This window comes from Convolutriloba macropyga, unplaced genomic scaffold (genome assembly GCF_964194025.1).
Source record: "Convolutriloba macropyga unplaced genomic scaffold, txConMacr16.3 SCAFFOLD_2937, whole genome shotgun sequence".
Classification (NCBI taxonomy): Eukaryota; Metazoa; Xenacoelomorpha; order Acoela; family Convolutidae; genus Convolutriloba; species Convolutriloba macropyga.
The window spans coordinates 1-23,618 of NW_027452108.1; the positions used below are offsets into that span (position 1 = coordinate 1).

The 23,618-nt window shown below is 35.0% G+C and overlaps 1 protein-coding gene across 1 annotated transcript in view; it reads right to left on the bottom strand.

Annotated features, from left to right (window-relative positions):
• Positions 1 to 481: 481 nt before the first annotated feature.
• LOC142357207 (uncharacterized) overlaps positions 482 to 23,618 on the bottom strand; it is a gene marked incomplete at its 5' end in the record, with an annotated part of 28,555 nt that continues 5,418 nt past the window's right edge. Inside the window, 3 exons of the mRNA XM_075408872.1 lie at positions 482 to 659; positions 4,930 to 5,063; positions 20,542 to 20,715. Coding sequence (XP_075264987.1) covers positions 580 to 659; positions 4,930 to 5,063; positions 20,542 to 20,715 — 388 coding nt within the window. The remainder of the gene's footprint in view (positions 660 to 4,929; positions 5,064 to 20,541; positions 20,716 to 23,618) is intronic.

Here is a 23,618-nt window from a genome sequence, read left to right on the forward strand (position 1 = left end):
TGAAAGTATATTTTTTTGCAGAAACAAGCAGTGAAAACCAATATGAGTTCAGCCCCAATGTGTTCTCCTAGTCAAGGCACTGCCGAAAAAATATAAAAATTTGAGGTTAAAAATCGGCCAATACAAATCGTTGCGCTTCAAAGCGCCCGAATCTTTTAGAAGTGAATTTGGCAAAAATGGTAAATTTTTCAAATTCATGATTTTTAAGCGTGACGTTTTATTTGAACCCCTTAGGCAGTGGAAACAATTAACAATACCAGCAGAAAGCGGGAAAGATAAAAAAAAAATTTACAACTAATAAGAGGAAATCTTACGAAAAGCCTGCGCTAAATGATTTTCTGGGACTTTTAGGGGTGAATTGTAGCAAATTTTGCGGTTCTTAAAGATAATTTTCCCCAAATTTCCATAGCATTCAGCGCTAAAATCTTGTGCCGCATTTCTCTTATTTTAAGCATTTTTAAGCGTTGACACCGCCCGGGAATGAAAGTTCGTTTTTCATCGCAGATACCACTACTACTATCGCTCCATTCATAGCTAATCTTATATAATTTTGGGATGAATCGGATGAGGGAATATAGACTAAAGGTACTCACTATAACTTTTGATGCATAGCTCGCTTCTATTGGCCGCGTGGATATTCCTCACGCTGACATACATCTCTGAAATATAATCAATTATTGTCGGGATTAGTAATCTACAAACTCAGTTCCGGATACAACTTTAATGAGATTGTCCCGGATCTATCCAGATAGCAAACATCTTTCATCAGTTTTTTCCACCAGCTTGCTCGTAGAAACTGTTACTCGAGTCAACTATCCTCCCTACGTTCCTCTCCTTTGTTAATCAATGAGGGGTTAATTTGCCCAGAGGGTGTTGAGTAATGTAACAGCGGATGAGACCTGATATTGGAAAAAAAAACAAAACGAGTGCTTGCTTATAGATCTATGTGGTGTCGGATTTAAGAAAACCAAATTCTCCTAAAAACAGTGCCGGACTTCAAAAACGCTGGAATTTCAAAACTTGCAAATTATGTGTTCAACGCAATGTTTAAATGACTTTTTTTCCGCAAATTCTGGGTTGTTTCTCGAACCACTAAGCCGTTTGAGATTAATGACCAATTTTGTTTCAGTGACTTCACCATTTACGACTGATTAAAAACTTTAGCAAAAACGTCAATTCGATTTGAAGATTATTCTATTCATTAGACGACTGAATATTTTTCAGTCGATTATACCATAAACATAACGGGATGTTTTCTTATAAAATTATAAAATCCAACATTTTAAAAAAAATTTCCCGACCTTCTACAAATTTGGTTAAAATTTAACATCAATGGTAAACATAGGGAAACATTTAAATTTTAGTTGAAGTTTTCCACAGTATTAAAAATCATTAACCGAAATTTGACGGGGAAGTAATAAAAATTCCAAATTTATACGTTACTGGTTTTAAAAATATATCTTTGTAACTTGTAAAGGCCAATAAAAAATTCTGCCAATAAAACAATTACTGGCCAAAAAAGACTCGGCCAAAAACAATTCAGGGCGAAAAAAAATTCTTTCTGCCTTAAAAAATTCGGGGCCGATGAAAATTTCTGCTGATGCAAACCGCTATATTGATCGCAATTTTTTAAAGTCATGTACAATATTCAGTTCTTATTTTCTTAGTAACACAAATTGAGATTCTAATTTTTGAAAAAAAAATTCAAATGAGTATTTTTTTAAATTTTTAATAGAGGTAAAGGTTTCTTGTTTTTACCACTATTACTTCAACACTCTATCCTTTAACCCCATCCCTTTTATCATTCAATGTATCAATATCTAAAGCGCTCTCAAATTTCACACCATTGGATCCAATGAGTGAGGTATATAAAAAACAATTTTTATTACTTTTACAGCTCACTCATTCTTTAAATCTTAATTTTAAAACATTAAGACAAACAGCTACCAAATCAGCTACCAAATTTTGAAGCTATGCTTTTACCATAATTGCTCAATTTAAAGTAACCGATTCATTAAACCAAATATAATTTTTGGAGTCATTTTATCTCCTTGAGGTCAGAGTAATATCAGCTATAGCTCTTAAGTTACCCTTTCTTCAAAAACTGAAACTTTTAGCTGCTTATTGCCATAAATTATACATTAAAGAGGTGTTCGAATTCACGACTGCATGAATTTATTTAAAATATCATAATTACAAATGAGCCACCCACGTTCACTCAACCGCGTTTTGAATACCTGTTGATTTGCTTTCCAAAAAATAGAGCAAAAAGTTAGGGTGTTAAAAGAAATGTTGTTAAATAAACGGTGGTTAATATCAGTAGAAGAAGGAAATTATGAACTGTCGTCTAAATTACGAGTTCCTCAAAACTGTTTACCAATTCAATTGTGACTGTATGTGTTCATCAGCTCACAAGCTTGGCTTCTTACACTATGGTACCATAAAGCTAAGTACAACATGATTTCTGCTTTCATAACATGATTCGTGTTTCATAAGCCTGAATTGCGCTAAGGCGTGGAAAAATTGCGAAATATATAAGTCTAAGAGGAGTTTCATTCTCATTCTCATTTTCTCCGTTTAAGCAGAAAAGATGGTTGAAGCGCTTTGTTCTTTCACCAATTTCGAAGTTGTGATGCTACGAGATGTCGAATTTTCATGGACGAAAATACAAAAACAACTCAACTCCCTGGAAGGTATCATAGTAACTCACACTTTCTCTTGCGATACAATTTCCAGAGCTACAGTAAAACAAATTCTCAAAAATATGGAGTGCAAAAAGGACAGTTTGATGAAAAAGCAAATGTTTTAGTTCAAAACGCCCAAAATGGCGTGTCAGTTTGGTCAAGCAGCTTTTCTCGTACTAACAAAATGTTGTTTTACTGATAAACCGCTGCCAGTTATTTGGAAATTTATTATTTTTCAGCAAGATAAACCATAAATTGATCATTATCGGCAATTTTTTTTCCAAGAGAAGTGTTTAAAGCTGCTTGAATGGGCGGAATATAGTCCAGATCTAAGTCCAATCGAAAATTTATGAGCGATTTCAAAGCAGCGATTATTAAAACAGAAAGTGTTGTGGGAAAATCTAGAAAAAGAGTTGTCAAATATTTGAACTGAAATTGACGCAGATTTCATTAGAAACGTGTAATAAAACTGTACAAACAGTCTGCTACACGTTAAAGAAGCTAAAGGTGTAATGAAGCGTTATTAGAGAACAAACTTGAACTCAAAATGTTCTATTATTTGATGTTTCTAATGCTTTTCAAAAAATCTTCAGGTGTACGTAGCTTTTTGGCACCATAGTGTATATACAGGAGTTTATGTAAAAGTTAAGAATGAAAACAATGCCACGCAAATCGAAATTTTTGCTTGTAACAATAAACTTGTTTCTTTTTTAACTTTAGATTTTGGACTCTATTAATTGATCTTAGCTTGTCAGTTAGTGTGAAGTATAGAACAATATTGAAAAATTCGGGGTAAATATGCAAATTAATTTGATCAACCAATCTATTGTTTGAATCATTATTTGTTTCTAACTTGAACTTGACAGAGAAGTGGAAAGGCTGCGTTCGTGTACAGTTGTCAATTCATATAAGAGAGTTAAGTTTTTTTTTAGTAACGCACTGAATTTTCAGTATTAATTAACAGTTGTACGTATTTGTAATTCTGCTAAATTAACTGACACAAATTGTTGGACTGCAGATTACAAAGCTGAAAAAGTTTGAATCGAATTGAATCTGCTAGGTCAGAAAACCTGTCACTAGCAGATAATATACTAAAATTATTCTACAAATTTTTTTTCTCCAAAACTTGCTGTTCTAAATCTTATATCAAGAGAGCCGGCGCTTATTCATTGTGGTTGACGCACTTAAAACATCGCTCACCAAATGTCTTATCAAATTAGATCACTGAATTATACACATTTTGTTATCTATATTCTGACAACAAATTTTATCAAACAAAATTCATTGTAGACTATTGCAACGCCCGCTTTTTGTTCACTAAACATTAGCCCTGGAAAAAGAATAACTGCAAAGAAAATTATTCTTGGATTTGTCAGAAACAAAAACAAAAAGCAAAGTTTGTTTTCTGAAGTTGTTAATCAAATTTATTCACATAAGATTTTTTCACATGTGAAAATGCTGCAAATTGAATGCAAAACTAGAAATGTTTAAGAATGTACAATTCCAAAATAAAACAGAGAATTAAACTAAATTGACGTGTATGATTTATAACAGAAGACTTATGATTTATTTTCATTTGTTACAAGTATTTCTTAACATACTGGAGTATATACATCGCATTAGTCGAGAGAATTGAAATGTATTTTCTGCAAAAAAAAAACATTATTTTCAAAGTTTGGAATCAAAGGGAAGCAGAAAATGGCTTGCAAGAGCGACTTTTTTCGATTAATATTTGGCACCCTAGAAGGTGACAGATCTCAGGGCGAGGGTTTCGTGAATAGATAGACTCAGCCATACAATAATTAACCATCTAGATCTATTAATTAACCATCTAACCAGTTAGATATATAGTAAACATCTTGTAATTATTTACTCTTATTTAGTTGGATAAAAATCCTGTAACAAATAACTGTTGTTCACCTGTCAATGCAATCTCCATAATTCTATAATGCACAATATTGATTGACCGTGGTAGCGTCCAGGTATCACATCTATGTAACTCAATAAAGTATTATAAACTAAGTAGAGTAATAAAAATATTATAAACTTAGTTTTATACGTTTTATATACGTGAGTATACTTAGAGTTCTAGCTAGCAGGAAACAGCGTTCTGATCCTTTTCTTGGATACTATAATGCACACTTGAGGGGGGGGGGAGGGAGGCCGAAACAGAATAGATGCCGACTTTTAACTTTATCTAGGGAAATGAGTCAGAATGAAGTGCGAAGCCAGAGTGAATTCTTACTGAAAGCAGTTCTGGTGTCCAGTCCAAACTTGCGAGCGTAGCACATGTTTTCCTTGTACATACCATATCCACCTCCGGAGGGATTGGGGATGTTGTCCAGGTGCACTTTGTAATGCTGTTCATAGCCAAAGTCTCTAAAATAGATCAAACCATGACTCATACTAAGTTAGATTTTTGGGGATACTAAGTTAGATTTTTGGGATGCGTTTTCCGTTTGCGCCCCCAGTACTGTATGCAAGCCAATAATTTACAGAATACGTGCCTTTAAATACTAAACTGTAATGCAAAAATCGGCACGTCCGCTTGAGAGAGGCTCATACGGAAAAATCCTTTTTTGTTTGCAATAATTTTTACGACTTCCCCTTTATCGCCCCGAGGAATTGATCGCAACCCCTGAAACACTCACGCGCAAGTATTGAAATGCCAATCTATCTCTGCGGTGCCCGATTCTACAATGCTAGATGAAATCTTATACACAGTGCTAGATTTCAAACGTGCAAGTATGTGTTTAAAACAAGGTGAGGTGACTCCTGGTAAAGTCACTTGTTCCCAGATATTCCCGTTGACTTCATCAGAGTCATGTAGCTCAAACATAGCTTTCAAAGCGGATTCAAAATTGGTGAGATTAGACTTTCGAGTTTAACCACAAGTGTCAAAAAGAATCAGAAGTTTCCGATGTCATGACCAATATTTTAAGATCAGAGTTGAACGCGTGTGTGGAAACGAGTTACAAAAAGCCAATTTAGTTCAAAGTTGCTTCAAAATAACCCCTTTCCCACGCACCCGGTATCAAATTACAGAAAATAAAAAAAAGCTAATTGGCGAATGATTTCAGAAATGACCCTCTTGATACTAATAGTGGGCTGGGAAGACAATTATGGTTTTGAAAAATCGAATTGCACTATTCACAATAACAATTCAGTCTTTAAAATGGGTCTCAAGTAATTACTCCCCCATTCAAAACCGGACGTTTATCAAGCAAGATTTTGCAAGATTCTTGCAAGAATCTTGCCAGCTTATGCATCTTGTAAAATCTTGCTTGGTTATGCAACCTATGCAATCTGGCAAAATCTCAACATAGTATTGAGTTGCTTTTGGTGGTGTTTGAACCCTGTTTTTAATTCAATGTGATTAGAGTAAGTAAAACAACTTATCTAAAGATAAAAAAAAGTATAAACCAAAATAAACACCAAGCTGGAAGTCTCTTGAGGCTTTAATATCACGTTTTTAATGCCTAATATCACAGTCACACTTGGTGTAGGCAAAATTAATTAAAGAAACATTTGCTGACCCCTCCTGGAAAATTTTGTTTCGAATACGTTATCACTGGTAAAGTACATATAAAGCTTTCTTTTTTGGGCTCGATTGCAATTGATTTAAATCAAAATATTTTTGACACCGTTTTTGATTTTTAACTATGTAAAAACCTCAATAAGAATGCTGGTCTGCTATAGAACCTTTTTTAAAGACTGAAAGGATAACAAAAGTAATCGTTTACGATTTTTGCCATCTACTCATTTAATCAATAAACAACTTTATGTTATCGCTACGTAAAACGTAAAATCAACTTTTTCCCAATGGCTTCAAATTTAAAACGGCATTTATGTACTCAAAATTTTGAGACGGTTATCTTGCAAGATCTTGCAAAATTCTTGCAAGATAAACGTTATTTGCAAGAGTCTTGCAAGATATTGCAAGATAACCTGTGTAGCTCCTCAGGGGTCAGAAAAATTAGGGCAATAAAGTTTTAGGCTTATTGCATGCTCAAAGGGGTTTTGTTTCCACAAAACGCAAATTGCATTGAACATTTTGCAAGTTTAGACCACGTGAGGTGATTTGTGAGATGTTATTGAAAATGGTTATAAATTAAAAATTGATTTAAGGTCAACAGATAAAGATATGAAACAAAGTGAGCATACGATAAGAAGTAGGCAGGTACTAAGCCTATTACGACTAAACAATTTTACTCAGTTCAGGCCGATAACGATTTGTTTGGGGGTTCAAACAATAGTTTGAAATAGTTTGAAACTATTTCAAACTATTGTTCGAAATAGTTTCTACCATTACCGCTCAATCGATTACTCTCGCTTTTTGGGTGGATCGAGATCCTCATAGAGTAGGTTCAGTGATACCATCATTGGTCTCCAAGTTTGTGGGTTATTCCTTTTCCGAGGGCATCCACTGTTCCACAACGGAGGTTGCTTGTTGGGGCGACTTTCAACCGGGCGTCTAGAGGGGGGGGGGGGGGCTTTTGCGGTGGAAGTTATTTGAGCTGGCTTTTCACTTAATTACTTTGACGAGTTTCTTCTCGAATTGTCATTTCAGTGAGCAGGAGATGTAGCGAATCGACTACCAGATTCTGAGGTTTGACGTTGGATCCACTGGGCGCTTTGTGAGGCATGTTGCCATGGCGACAAGATTTCTGTGGCTTCGGGAGATATAAATTGGACCCTGGAATACTTTCCTCCAGTGATGTTTCTCACAAATGACGAGAAGCTATGCGTTTTGTGTGCCTCTTTGACACAGTTTTGATTCACTTTGGGTCTGGATTTCTGGAATTATGCCCTATATTCTTTGTGCTGTGTGATGGACATTTTGGGATTGGATTGTTTTGCATGTCTAGTTCTTTGTCTATTTTCGCGTAAGCAGAGCCGTCCTCAAACATTATAATTTGTAGTGATTGGTGTTTGTTCAAACTTTTATCTGTTTTTTCTCAACCCTTTTTTCTTCTTAAACTTGGGAACATCATTTGGTAGCTCTTAGAGGCTGCTTCTGACTTTTTCAGAATTTAAAATTTTTAGTGCAGGATAATAAAAGGGAGCTGTTTAAAAACTCGGAGGATAATAGAAAAAAATATGCGGTTTTTGGGGAGTTTCAAGATATACTATTAATAAAATTGAGACAAAAACGTTTCTTATTTAAGAAAAAGAAAATAAATTTTACGATCCTAATTTGATTGAAAGGACAATTGCAAACAAAATAAAACAAAAATTTCATTATAAATGTATTATCAGCAAAACGAGTATTCAGAGAACAAAAATCATAAATCAAGTTTTCTTTTAGTTTCTACGGGTTCTTTCTCTTCTACTAATTGTTCCGATCCCACTTGTGGGGGGGGGGAACTATATACTCAAATGGGTTTTTTTTTGTTCCGTGAATTTTGGCCGACCGATATATTCATCGTAGAGAAATGTGCGTGGTATCATTAAAAAGCTCGTCCGGCGTAGAATTCGAAATTAAAAAGATTTTTTTGAATTTCGTTTTTTTTCGAGGAGTTATCGAGGTTTAAAGTTTCATGTGAACACTGGATATTTGGTTCACTTTTGTTCACTTTTACCGTAATTTTCGTTCGAATTAACGTTTTTTCTACGAAAAATTTAATTCAAAACTAGATCTCACGCCAAAAAGTAAATCAATTTTAGGTTTTTAATAGACGAAAGGAGATAATAAAGACTAGTTCTAGTCTTAGAGGGAAGTTTAATATATAAAAAAAATTCGAATTAGGTTTGGGAGCTCTTTTTTTTAGAAAATTTTGCAATTTTTTTTTGTTTTTTCAAGTCACCTAGAGACTACTAGACACTTTTAATATCGAGGTTCCGTTAATGACAAAACTCTTTTACGATCAAATGAAGCCCAATGAACAAAAAATTTGTTTCGAAGGGATCGCTCATGTTTTTTTTTGGACTCGTATCTCAATTTTCGTAATTTCAAATGAAAATTTGATTTATTTTTTGAGGTTTTACTAACGTTTTATAATCCTTTGGCATAAACTTGTTGACTAAAGGTGCAATAGATTTGCTCATGAGCATTAAGTGAACCTATCTAGTGCTGTGAGTGGACAGCTAATGGCTGTTAAGACTTTGAAAATAAATTTTCGAAAGTTTTTTAAAATTAGTAAATCATAAACTGTAAGTTCGTCTCAGTAAAAACAGGATTGAACTCCTTCATACCACTGCAACATAAGTTAATCTCTTTGGCGGCTTTATCAAATAACTATTGGTTATACGTCTTCAATGCCACAAGATTTCAAATTTTTTGAAATCTTTTCACGCCATCCTAATAATGATGGCTACATCTTCTTTTAGTGAAGACGTCCAAAAGATCATAGATAAATTTTTCTGAGAAAAAAAATATGGTTTAAATGGCTTCAACACTTTCTTCTCCCATTTTTCTAAAGAAATTTTGGTTTTTGCCTGTATTTGTTGTTTTTTTTTTCATAGTCATAAGACATATTGTGATGTCTCGTTGATTACCTAGGCATCATAAACATCCATCCTTGTATTCACATCGTGGCATAGCTGAGCGTATTCATTGAATTCCTATGAAAGCTTTTGAGTTTAATGGCTGTTAAGACTTTAAAAATATTTTTTTATTTTTTTTTGAACATAAATCAATCTTAAGCTTATTTTCGTGGATTGTAAGTCAGTCTCGGTAATTACAGAACTGCTTTTTTTTCTACATCAGCAACAATTTATCTAGTTAGCGGTTTTGTCTTCTAACTATTGGTTTTTTTGACTTCGGTGCACGAGTTTTCATAATTTTTATAATTTTTGGATTTTTTTAAAGTAATTTTGGTTCCTTTTGAAATCGTATTACATTATCCTAATATTGATAGCTCCCATTGGCTTAGTGAAGACGTTCAATGGATCGGTGAAAAAGTTTTCAGAAAAAAAAGTTTATGGTTTAAATAGCTTCGACACTTTCTTCTCTCAATTTTCTACCGAACTTTTGGATTTTGCCTGTTTTTGTTGTTGTTTTCATAGTCAATGACTTGTTGTAATGTCTTATTGATAAAATTTGAATGACAAACATCCTAGTCGGCACATCATCCAGGCATAATTTAGCGTATTAAATGCCTTACGTTGAAAGCTGTAGAATTTTTTGACTTTGATACTATGGGTTTTCTCAAAAATTTCGTGGTTTTGATGTATTTTTTTTTGCCATACGACTTATTGTGATGAGTTATTGATGTCACATGAATGAAACCTATTATTGCTATTTCATCGAGGTAGAATTTAGTGTGTCTAATTAATTTAAAATGTAGCATTTTTTTTAAAATTCAAACATCTATTTTTGTTATCTCTTCATTTGGTTGACAATTAAGTCAAAAATGTAGATGAGCTCGGGTCGGAACGTCATGTGCGAACGCACATTAATGAGCCGCCTTGTTACTTCTTTTAGATTTGTGATTTTTTATGAATCAATAGGTTTTGTGAAATAACTAAAACTCAGAAACTTTATCAAAAACTTAATAGGGAATATTTGAACTAACTTTTTTTAAACAAGAAAACAGAAAACTTTTAATTTCTCCCCTTTTTACACGTTTAAATTAGTTTATGAAATATGTAATATCTTTTTGTTGAAATTTGCTTCTACAAGAACGCATCCAAAAATGTGCTACTTCTGTTGCACAACAAAACTAGAGAAAAAATTTTTTCTCTAGAGCGGAAAATATCAAATAAATAAATAAATATTTTTTGCTCTTTTGTTGGTTTTTGCGGCTTTTGAACAAATTATTCTGTTTGAAAATTTATGGCTTCTAAATCACAAACTATTTGATTCATTGCATCAGTATATTTGAAACATTATTGTTATTATCTTAAGTTTGAAATGAGAAAGGTAGAAATAACAGATTACTATTGAAAGTTGATTGACGTGCTCTTTGAAGTCATTAAATAACGATTTGATTGAACAAACAGGTAGTTGACCGAATATCGGGTACCTCAGGCAGCAACCACAAAATTTTACCAAAATTGAAAAAAAAGCTGTTTTTCTGTGAATTCAGTAGTCTGTTCGTTGCTCCGAATGACTCAAGCGACTTCCAAATTTAAACATTTTTTGTCCTTCGATTCGCTATAGGAACTTTGATTAACAAAACATGTCAAAGCTACCGACTTGCTTGCTCTGTTCAGTTCATTAGCAGTAATCACACCTCGTGTTGATTATCAGAACAATTTAACGGGACTACTGCAGGAGGGCTGCCCTAGTGATGAGCGGATTCAAATCTTGCAAGAATCTTGCAAGATGATTCAAAACTTGCAAGATTCTTGCAAGAATCTTGCAAGATATCAATCAAGGCCAAAAAATAAATCTGGGTACAAGTGTTTTAGGAAACAACTTTGAAGCAAGTTTTTGTTTTCTGAACAAGTTACGAAGCCTAATTCAATGAAAAAAAAATAGCCAGGATTCAAAATCTTGCAAGAATCTTGCAAGAATCTTGCAAGATTTTGAATTCCGGAAAAAATATTTGTGTGTTTTTGGTAGCTAAAACTAACTGAAAACCAAATATCATGACTTATATCAGAATTCTTGATCAGCAAAACTGAAAATAAATGACTTTTTTCGTCAACGCCTTTTGAATGTGAAATCTTGCAAGAATCTTGCAAGATTCTTGCAATGTTTTGAATTCACATACAACTTTCCGGCAAATAAATAGAAATTACTCGAGGCAATCAAATCCGTCTTTTTAAAGTTCAATTTACCAAATAAAAAACAGAATTATTTCAATATTTCTCTTATCTTTCATTACAACAAATTATGTTTAGAGAAACAAACAGTTGGGACTTTTTGTTACTGATCCTGTCCGTAATTTAGCATGTTTTTGTTGTAGTAAAAAAAATCCAATCAATTTGAAGTCTAATTATCTTCCTATGGAGATTTAAATTAACCCATGATGCCTTCAGTTGATAGCTATTAGTGTTAGTGTCCTTGAAGTGTTTTCATTAAAAAAAATCGATGTGTTTTTGAAAATTCATCTTTTGTTCTTCTTTCAATCGATTTATTGTTCAATCTTCATGTCAGAAAGTCAACCTTGGCTTTCTGGTAAATCAAACATTAACTTCGTTTTTGATCTTATGCTAGGTAATGCTTCTTTTTGGGACAAAGAGAAAGCAACAGTCGGAGTTTTTTATTTCTGATATTTTGCAATGTACCGCAACAAACTAATTGTAAAAATGATATATTAGTTCGTTCAACCAATCTTAAAGTCATCTCATAGAAAGAAAAAAACTGTTTCAAAAATATGGCATTTCAGTTCTATGGTGCTTTTAATAACTCTTGTTCCAAATCTTTTTTTGTCAAATCACACAAAAGACGCCGGCCTCAAGGGCGAGGTGGGAATTTTCTCCCAGTTCACAGTAGTGGTCTTGGGTGTTCATAACTACAAAGTGGACTTGAATTACGTTCAGAATTGTCCACGTTGCACTGTTTTTAGCCGTTCTGCTCAATTGTTTGAGAAGTTGGTGTCTCCCATTAGCCCAAAATTCGCGGTTACGCTTCATGTGTTTGACGATTTCTCCAAAACTACTGTACCAAATTGAACAGCCATTGTCTTTTTTGATGAACACTGAATGACTTTGTTTGCAGTGTTTAGTTGGTTTCCCAACTCGGCCTAAAAGCAAGTTACTAAAGTTTAAACTTGAAAAACCTGAAGTAAACCTTAATTTTTTTGGGGCTCGCTTATTGTTTCTGACGATTTTTCTTGATCTACTCTGCCAATTTGGCCAAGCATAGTGTCGTTTTGTTAAATGTAGGTTTTTCCGGTGTTTGCTGTCTTCATTTGGTATCTAAATTGGCCTGCTCAGGACGTTAGTAAGCTGTAAATCTTAAAAATTAAAAAAAATATATATTTCAATTGTTTTTCAGTTCTGATGTAGTTTTTCTTCTTAATTGGTTATTGTTGCTAACAAATTGTGTTATCTAAACTTTGTTTCGGTTTCTTACGTTTTTCGAAAGTTAGTTTTTGGGAAATCATCAATTTTTCATTCTTTGCGAAATCATGAAATTCTTGTTAGAGGTCTTTTTTATCAAAACACACAAAACAACCTGGCCTTTAGGGCGAGGTGGGAATTTTTTCCCACTCCTTAGGGGAGATCTTGGGTGTTCAGTAATTAAAAAGTTGACTGGAATTGCGTTCAGAAGTGTCCGAGTGGCACAATTATCAGTCGTTTTGCATAATTTTGCGAGAATTTGGGGGTCTCCTAATAGCCCAGAAATCGGGGTTCGCTTCATGTGTTTTATGATTTCTTCGAAACTACTGTATCAAATAGTACGGGCATTGTTGCGTTTTGCTGACCCTAAATTTCCATTGCTTTCAGTGTTCATTGGTTTCTCAAGTTGCCCTAATCAAAAAGATAATAATGTTTAATTTTGGAAAAATGAAAAAAAAAATTACATATTTGAGGGCACGTTTATTGTTTCTGACAAATTTTCCTGAACTACTTTGCCAAATTGGCCAAACATAGTCGCATTTTTTACTGTAAGTTTATCAAATGTCTGCGGTCTTGAATTTGTGTCTAAATTGGCCTGCACAGAAAGCTTTTAAGCTGTAAACCTTAAAAATTAAAAAAAAAATATTTTTTAATTGTTTTTCAGTTCTGATATAGTTCTTCATCTAAATTGGTTATTGTTGCTTGCAAATTGTGTTGTTTTGGCTTTGTTTCAGTCCCTGAAGTTTTCCAAAACTTAGCTTTTGGGAAATCATCAATTTTTCATTCTTTGCGAAATCAAAAAGTTCTAGTTAGAGGTCTTCTGTCTTTTTTTTTATCAAAATACACAAAATAACCTGGCCTCTAGAATTTTTTCCCACTTCGCAGTGGGTGTCTTGGGTGTTCAATAACTACTCAGTGGACTTTAATTAGGTTCTGAAGTGTCCGATTGGTACCGTTTTTAGTCGTTTTGCATAATTTTGCGAGAATTTGGGGTCTAGAAGACGGAGGTACGCTTCATGTGTTTGACGATTTCTCCAAAACTACTGTACTAAATGGGACGGCCATTTGCGCATTTTGTTGTTCCTGAACTCTCCTTGTATACAGGGTTGATAGATTCCTTACGTCGGCTTAATCAGAAAACTGGAGGAAAGAAATTGTTTTTATCACTTTGAGAAAGGAACTTAATGTTTTGTACTTTTTCGAATTTCTCATTGAATTTTTGGCCAAAACGAGTGATTATTGGCTTGATCTGTTGCTATTAAGACGTTCTTCTCTGAAATGGCTAGTGTCAGTCCTGAAAAATATTCTTTAGAACTGTTATTCAATGATGATTGCGGAAAAACGAATCCGTACTCAAATTTTGGGCTGAGTGGTGTTTTGCTTAATTGAACAACTGTATCGTCGTGCATTGACGATATTGTACCTATAACAGCTCATTTTGTCTGTATCAGACCCGTTTTGCTTTTGATGAGTAGTAATTACTCTGGCACGCCCTGGTCTAGAAGTTATTCAAGGACAAAGTTGCGAAAAGTAGCATTTTTGGGTCATCTTGGTGTCCACACAAGTTTCTGTACCCCACAATACCCGAGTAACCATACATATATGGGTTGGTTAGTTTCCTCAGATAGTGGGAAGTGTTTCCATATATATTTTTTATATGGTTTTATCGAGTTGAGAAGGTCAACTTTAGCCCTGTATGCGCCGAACCTCGATTTTGGCCAATCTCTTCTCAATTTTCATGTCTGAGTGGTGTTTTGCGCAATTAAACAAGTTTTTTCGGCTTGCGTTTTGTGTTTTCTAGACACTATTTAAGTTGTTGAAGCTAATGAAATCAAATAAAGGGGTTAATTCATCAATTTTTCTTTTTTCACGATTTCATCAAATTTCTGTGGATGTTGTTTTATGTCAAAACACACAAAACACCATAACCTTCATGGTGAGGTGGGAAATTTTTTTCCCACCTCACGATGAAGGTTTGCCGTGACCTAGAACGTGGAAGTGGACCAGAATTACACCCACAAATGCTCCGGGAACGCTGTTTCACGTTGTTTTACGTCGGTTCCGGAGATCTTGGGCTTCGATTTTAGCCCAAAAAATGGGGTACAGAACAGTATTTTGTTAATATCTTCTAAAGTACTGAACGAAATCAAACGGGAGTGGTCGCATTTTGTTGGCACTGAACCTTTCTTGCTTGCAGTATTTAGTTGGTTTCACAAATCGGCCTAATCAAAAAGTTATTAATGTTCAAATTTGAAATAGGTCGAATTTTCGGGCTATTCTGGGTGACCCAAATTTCGGTACAACAAAACGCGGGATTTACCAAACAAATGTTAGTGTTTTAAAATCCTCAGTTAGTGGGGAGTATCCCCATATATATTTTATATATTATATTATGTAGTTGAGATTGTCAATTTTGGCTCTGAACAGGTGTCACTTCGCTTTTTTGGGCATTTGGTACGGTACCTTATTATTGCTATAACTCCTTGAAGAATGTACCGATTGGGCTCATTTTTTAATATGATGCGTATCTCAAGCAGTGCTACAAACTGTATAAAGAGGGTTTATTTTTGTTTCGCCGTTTCAGAGAAATTGGCCAGTAAAGTTGCCCTTGATTTTACCCCTGGAAGCGGTTGACAGCATCCGGTCACTTCTTGAAGCTTTGAATTTTATCAGTTCGGGTATGAAAATTACTGTCTTAAATTGCCTAATGTCTAATGTAGTTTCCGAATATGTATACTTTATATAGCGTTTTCTGAAGTTTAGGTGTTCAATTTTAGCTCTGAAGGTGGTGTATCTCTCCTCTAGGTCGATTTGGTACGGTGCCTTATATTTGCTATAACTCCTTGAAGAATGTACCGATTGGGCTCATTTTTTCATATGATGCGTATCTCAAGCCGTGCTACAAACTGTATCAAGGGGTTTTTTTTTGTTCAGCCGTTTTCGAGAAATTGGCCAGTAAACTTGGCCCCAGTTTGACCTCCTGAGGAGAGAAACACTACCTTGAGTACTATATTAAACCTTGATTTGTTCGAGTTGAACGGTAAATTTTAGTGTGTCAGGTTGCTGTGTTAGTAGGGAGTGTGTCCATATATATTTTATGTATATCATTCCCAAATAATCATGATTTATTTAGCGAAACAGCAGTCGGACCGGGTCCCATATTGGTCATCGGTACGGTACCTTAATTTTGAAATATCTCCTCGTAGAGTGAACCGATTTTGGATCTGTTTGTTGATTTGAACTCACCATGAGCCGTACTTTAATTCCTGTAAATTTCGTGTAATTTCGTTCAGCCGTTATTGAGAAATTAGTGTGGATTTTAGCGAAACGTCAGTCGTTTTGGGTCAATTTGGGACTTTGGTACCGTACTTAGTTTTGCTAATTACTCGTCGTAGAGTTAACCGATTTCGAATCTGTGTGTTCAATTCAACTCGGCTTAAGCCGTACTTTAATTCCTGTGATGGGCGTATTTTTTCTTTCAGCCGTTTTTGAGAAATTGGCCCCGAAACATACGGTCGTTTTGACTTCTTAGTGACCGGTCCGTTTCACGTTTCTATTCGCAACTTTCATCAGATTTTCATTTCAGATTGATTGTAAAGTAAATTAATTCACATCGTGACAGATTACAACACGAAACACGAAAGTATTGTGAAACGTGAAATAAAACCTCGAATCTTTGAATCCTCTATTTTTATGGTTTAGCTTCGAATCCTATTTTTATGTTGAGTTGGAGTGCAAAGTGTTGCACTCAGATGATAGCAAAAAAGTTCTTCAGTAGCTGAGCTCACACTGCAGTGTGCTGAGCACAGAATGTTCTTCGCGTTTATTTTGGCTTTGTACTAAAAAAAAATGTGAAGGAACGAACCAATACTCGTGCTGTCGTGCTCGGTCTGGTGTAGTGGTAGCAGTTTCATAAAAAGTGATTTTCAATGTAGTCAAGGACTTGTTCAAATCAATTGAGGGTCTATGTAGGAGTGTCATAACCCAGGTAGGTTCTAACAGAGAGGTAATTTTTGATCTAGGTGGCCTACAAAAAAAGTACTCAATACGTTGTCAAATTTCGCGCTCAAAAAATAGCTATATGGTGTTTCAACATAAATCGCTTTTGAACCTAGTCAAGGACTTATTCAAATGAATTGAGGGTCTAAGGAGGAGTGTCACTGTCCGAGTACAGTCTGAGGGGCAAAGAATTTTTGACCTAGGTGGTATACGAAAAAAGTACTCTATACGTTGTCAAATTTCGCGCTCAAAAAATAGCTATATGGTGTTTCAACATAAATCGCTTTTGAACCTAGTCAAGGACTTATTCAAATGAATTGAGGGTCTAAGGAGGAGTGTCACTGCCGAGTACAGTCTGAGGGGCAAAAAATTTTTGACCTAGGTGGTATACGAAAAAAGTACTCTATACGAATTGTTTTGCTGCCTTGTTTTGTCTTGTTTCGTTTTGCTGTCTTGTTTAGTTTCGCTGTCTTGTTTTGTTTTGCTGCCTTGTTTTGTTTGGTTGTCTTGTTTCGTTTTGCTGTCTTGTTTAGTTTCGCTGTCTTGTTTTGTTTTGCTGTCTTGTTTTTGTTTTGTCTTGTTTCGTTTTGCTGTCTTGTTTAGTTTCGCTGTCTTGTTTTGTTTTGCTGCCTTGTTTTGTCTTGTTTCGTTCTGCTGTCTTGTTTAGTTTCGCTGTCTTGTTTTGTTTTGCTGCCTTGTTTTGTTTTGTTGTCTTGTTTCGTTTTGCTGTCTTGTTTAGTTTCGCTGTCTTGTTTTGTTTTGCTGCCTTGTTTTGTTTTGTTGTCTTGTTTTGTTTTGCTGTCTTGTTTTGTTTTCCTGTCTTGTTTTGTTTTGCTGTCTTGTTTTGTTTTGCTGCCTTGTGTTCTTTTGTTGTCTTGTTTGTTTTGCTGTCTTGTATTTTAATGTTAAAATGTATATTTATTTGATTGGGTGCTTTATTTTGTTTTATTTTGGAGAGAGCTTTTTGAGCCAGGTAAATTTACCTAGTGCATTGCTCAATTCTCCTATAATTGTTTTGTGTAACTCCGCCACTGACGGTCCCAAGCCCGGAATGCAAAAGGAGGAGGGTAAAAAAAACAGATCATACTGGAAAATCTCAAAAAGTCGGTTCTTAGCTTGACTTCGAGAAATTTCCGACAGAAATTAGCTATTTCATCATTGCCATTGTCTTATTCAGCGTCATCATTCCTGCAGGTGAGAAAAAAATGGATTTAAAATCTTGCAAGATTCTTGCAAGATTGATTTATAGTCTTGCAAGAATCTTGCAAGTTGAATTCAAATCTTGCAAGAATCTTGCAAGATGGATTCAAATCTTGCAAGAATCTTGCAAGATGCTTGCAAGAAGTATGCATTCCCTTGCAAGATTGCTTGCAAGATTCTTGCAAGATTATAAATTCTTCGATCACTAGGGTGTACAGGCAGGCTTTCAATATCAACATCAGCTAAATTCTGTCTGAGAAGGAGAAAAAGTCACGGCTAAACACTGGCCAATACCATGCCCTCCAATTATTTATGGTATACATTTGGCTTCCAGTTCATCTACGTTGATTGTTCACAAGAAACTTGTATTAAGACGGAGAGAAGAAAAAATTGGGAAAATAGCAAACAAAAAGTTGTTATTTTGAACAGTGGACCGGTCTCAACTGTAGTTTGGTTGAAGTGAAAAAAATTGTTGTACCATACTATTGCTTCGATCGGTCGCAACATTGGAACAAAAAATTCGACAAACAATTTTTAAATCGTCTAAAGGTTATGAAATGAAAAAAATTTCAGAAGGACCAAATTTGACATATTCTTTAAACTCTAATTCTCGATGCATTTTTGTTATTCGGTAACATTTTTTGCTAAAAAAATCTTTGTCAGGATCTTTAGTCAAACTGGTTGGTACAGATTGCATCAGCCCGTGTTATCTTAAGTAGATAAGAAGTGAGAAGTAATTTTTTAATAAATCTGATTCAAATTTTTGGTTCTTTCGGAGTTCTTAAGCTAATCATGAAAATCATGTCTAATCATTTATTATCTGTTTTTCCTATTGCTGTCTTTGTTCTTTGTTTGTTTATGCTGAATTCTGTTTTTGATTGCTGGCTCTCCTTGAACTTTAAGTTCCCTCGAAAATCTGTTTTTTTGCAAGTTTTTTTTGGATCTTTTCTGCTAGCACCCCCTGCCCTATATAGCCGTTATCTTAGCACCCCCAAAATGTTTTTGAGAATTATAAAAGTTATAGTTGCATTTCATTGAAACAAGAGTTTCTAGGTAGATTGAAGGCAATTTTAGAAAAGTTTCTATAAAAAATTGAAAAATCGAGCCCTTATTGCAGCGGATGACACCAAAAATGATATAATACAAAAAACTTTTTTGATGCATATGTTATATGCAACATTTTTTCGTTGAAATACTTAAAAATGTCAAACCATATCTATGCTAGCTTTTAGTAAATGTATATTGTTCATATATTTTCATGTATAAACTGACTTAACATTAGCAGTATGTTTATAAACATTTATAAATGGGGTTGCAAAACTAAGCAAGGGGGGATGGCGCTAGCAGAAAAGATGCTCGCGGTTTTTCAATACTCTTGGTATCACTTCTCGTGAAAATTATATCAAAAAAGTCTTCTGTGTTTTCCATTTTTCATATTACCAAAAGTAGTTCTGAAGGTTTCTCAAAAAAATTTAATTAGTATGAACTTCGCAAAACGGATAGTAAAACGAGCCATTCGACTCAAAACAAAGAAATGTGTTTGATATACTTGAGTTGTGCGCACATTCTCGCAAAAACTCTCTGGTTTCCGCTATGCCATTTGAAGTGCTTTCCTGGGTCGAGGTTTTTGGGCGAATTTTGGTTAGAAATGCAGTGAATGCGGTGAATTTACTTAGGAAATTCGGCGAATGCAGTGAATGCGGTGAAAAAAATAGTTCACTGCATTTCATCGCCTTTCATTAAAAAATTCACCGCTAATTTCACCGCATTTCTTACAAAAATTCGCCGCATTTTTTTTCCAACGTGTATTTAAATTCACAAGAAGTATCATTGACGTAATTGAGAGTTGGCGCTGTGGAATAAGAAGTTGACGACATGCAGGAGGTAAGAGGTCGGAACCCGTGTATGGAAGTAGGAATACCGGAAACGCGGTGAAAATAAATAATTCACCGCATTCACCGCAAAAAGATGTAAGAAATACGCAGTGAAAATTATTTTTTTTCGTCGATTTCACCGCATTTCTTGCGAAAACTCACCGCTCAACCTCGACCCGGGTTAGATATATTCTTAATTTTGGTATTCCGTTCTAGAGAGTAAATTGATGAGTTGATACCATTTGAAGCTGTAAGTCTAGCTCTAAGCTGTAAGTCTATGAGAGAATAATAAAAAATTTATAATTGATACTTTTCTATCTGCTCTTTTTCTTACCATCCGGCTCATTTCGGTCATTAGAATGGCGAAATCTACAGTGCCAGAAGTTCTCACATACAGAGCCAGAGTTTGGCTTTCATGAACTTTCGGCATTTGCAAAGTTGAAAATTGCGTACTTATCTCAAACTCCTACCCGGCACTAGATAATCGGGATCTATTTCAGTTTTGGCCCCTCCCCCCAGCTTAGTGGGAATATATGTTTTATGACCCCAAGACCCACGTGCAATATTTTTACATAGTGTGCTATATAAACGTTCACACCGCTTACATTCCGTTGCTCTCTCTTTCACTTTCATTTGAGAGGAAGATTGGCCTAATAATGTTGGGATCTATTCTGTTTCGCCCTGAGTGTTTTTATGACCCCCAGTTACAAATTAGCACGTTACTATGTAAGAAATAGCCTGGGGGTCATAAAAGATTTATGTTGGGGGGGGGGGGGGGGTAGAATAGATCCCAATGTTGACTTCAATTTGAAGATCACAAGATCACTTACATAGGCTCTATTACGCAGTGGACTCCAGGGAGTATTCCAAGAGGGTCAGGTGCCGGAGTACAGCCAGCATAGCTGATGTCGTCAGCACGACATATCATATAATCCCACATTGGTTGACCATAGCGGTACTCCAAGTTCAGTATCGTGTCATAAACACCCTCTGTTTGGCCGCTCCTGAGAAGATAACTAATATTTTGCACCTCTTTTCCCCATCCTCCCCTCACCTCCCCTCCCCCTCCCCCCTTCCTCCTCCCCCCACTAGTGCTGTTCATGACCTCGTCAGTTGCTATTTGTGTTGTTACGCAACAGGTTTCTGCATTACCAGCGAGCGCTCCCCTGTTGACCAGACCGATCAAAAACGTTCAAATTAGTGTGGGAAAAGACCGTTTTTGATTGGTAATTTTAGGAAATGAATGTTTTCGATTGTTTTCAATCGTTTTTGCTCGGTAATTTTGGGAAATGATTGTTTTTGATTGTTTTCGATCGTTTTTGATCGCTAAATCTAGGAAATGATTGTTTTTGATTGCTTTCGATCGTTTTTGATCGGCAATTTTAGGAAATTATTGTTTTTGATTGCTTTCGATCGTTTTTGATCGGCAATTTTAGGAAATTATTGTTTTTGAATGTTTTCGATCGTTTTCGATCGGTAATTTTAGGAAGTTATTGTTTTTGATTGTTTCCGATCGTTTTTGATCGCTAAATCTAGGAAATCATTGTTTTTGATTGCTTTCGATCGTTTTTGATCGGCAATTTTAGGAAATTATTGTTTTTGAATGTTTTCGATCGTTTTTGATCGGTAATTTTAGGCAATTATTGTTTTTGATTGTTTTCTATCTTTTTTGATTGGTAAATCTAGAAAATGATTGATTTTGACCGTTCTTATCAACGCACGCAAAAATCCGCATACAAAATCAGCACCAGGGATTATGTAACCATAGTTAATGTGGTTCAATCAAGGTTAACCCTTTTTTAACTGATTATTTGTTTAATTGATCTGAGAGGAAGTTTGTAGCAATTATAAAAGTCCTGTGGTCTTTTTTTAAGCGACATTTCGCTTGACTAATTTTGCGTCCAACCAATTCCACATTTCGTCCTGAAAAAGGGGGATAAACTGGTCACGCCCAAAAAGCATTAAGGGCTCTTAGAGCCTTTAAGCTTTCTATAGACTTTAAGTATACAATTCAACGGGGTCTAGGACCCATTTTAAAAAAAAACGTTTAGACAATTTTTTGAGCTGAATCTGACAAGCGACGACTTCAAAAGCACAAAAGTCTCATCCGAATAACCTTTCCGAAGAATTCGAACGTCTCGTGGATTGTCTCACGAAAGTTGATTGAGACATTTTCCCGAGTGGACAAATGTTTTTTCAGTGCCTACATTGAGTTCATAAAAATTGTATCGTGGGCTTAAGTTAACTCCCTATTCTAGGAGTATAATGACGTAACAACATCTGTTTGTAATCGGTCAAAAACGAAAAGAAAAACAAGAACTGTACTTCCCAGTATTTATTTTTAATATCGATGATGGAACGGTAGGAAACAACTAAGCTTTGATGATGCAGCTGTTCGAGTTCGAAAGTAGCTTTCTGCAAAAATTCTTCGTTATTTTAAAATTTACTGAAGAAAGTTCTCATTGCTACACCAGGATTTAGCAGTTCTATATTCTATTTTATAATGCTTTGACTTCAAAATCTTTTCTGCAGAAACTTAAATATTTTGGATTTAATTATTTGAAATTTAAATCCTGAGATAAACCTATATTTTTTAGATTGAACCATTTTAAATTAAAAGAATTAGAAGAATTTAAGTATTTTAGATTTAGTCCGTTTAACCCTTTGAAAATTTTTGAAATTTAATTTTTTTCTTTTCTTGAAACAAGTGACAGCATTTTTTGGAAGAAATTGTTTCAATAAGGGAATTTTTATATAATAAAATATGCTACTTTTTCAAATAATATTCGTCAACACAAAATCTTTTATAAGCTCATCTAATGAATTAAAACTGCGCTCCGATTATGATTTTAACACTGTTTCCGTTCTGAAATGTACTATATCTCAATATATTTTCCCTCTATTGCATAAAATAATCCTATCAATGGGTTCTCTGACCGGTGTATTTCGGGAGAGTGTTTGCATGGATGCGTGTGTTCATGCTTGAGTTTGTCTGTTTGCTTGTGTGTGTGTTTGTTGGCTCTAGCGAAAATTGTCAATAAAAATTGAGAGAACGTCACTGTTTTTTTTTACTGGCTAATTACTGAACAAATTCTACATATCTTAAAATATGATTTGAGTGTAAACGTAAACTTTCTCAGAAATTGCGTTGAGTCAATACATGAATACCTATATTTTGGTACATGTATTTGTTTGGACGTCAACATGGGTGTGTATCTGTGTATGTATGTGTGTGTGTGTGTGTTTGTGTGTGTGTGTGTCTTTGTGTGTGCGTGTGTATGGGTGTACGTGTGTATGGGAGCGGGTGTGGATATGTGTGCGTGTGTGTACGTGTGCGCGTTTGAGTTTGTAAGTGTTTGTGTTTGTCTTTGTGTGTATGTGTGTGTGTGTTTGAGTTCGTGGCCGGTCAATTGGCCGACATACAAATTAGCCGACACACCTTTTAGCCGACAATTGAATAAATAAAGCAACTCAAAACTACATTTTGCATTAACTGCCCGCGCAGTAAGTGGTTCAAGTAGAGTTCTACACCACACGTCCGACATCGGTGATGCCTGAACAAATAGACATACCAAAATGTAGAAGTTTCAGCGAATGTGATTGGTAGAGAAATTTAAAACACTGTACCCTTATGCGTTCAATTGGCCTAAATATGACACAGCCTAATGCCAGATTATAGATTTTTTTACCGCATCTGACCATGCCTCGCGTGCCATGGCCCGCGAGGCATGGCCAGATGTGGTTAAATACCTTTGTTACGCTAGTTGATAGACCTTCGTTATACTAGTCGATAAAAAAACTGCGGTATATTTGTGCACTTACGAAATAGTGTTTTAAATTGGCCAATCACAGCTTCAGAATAAGTTTTATTGCTCATTTTACTTAAATTGTCGGCTAAATTTCTCAT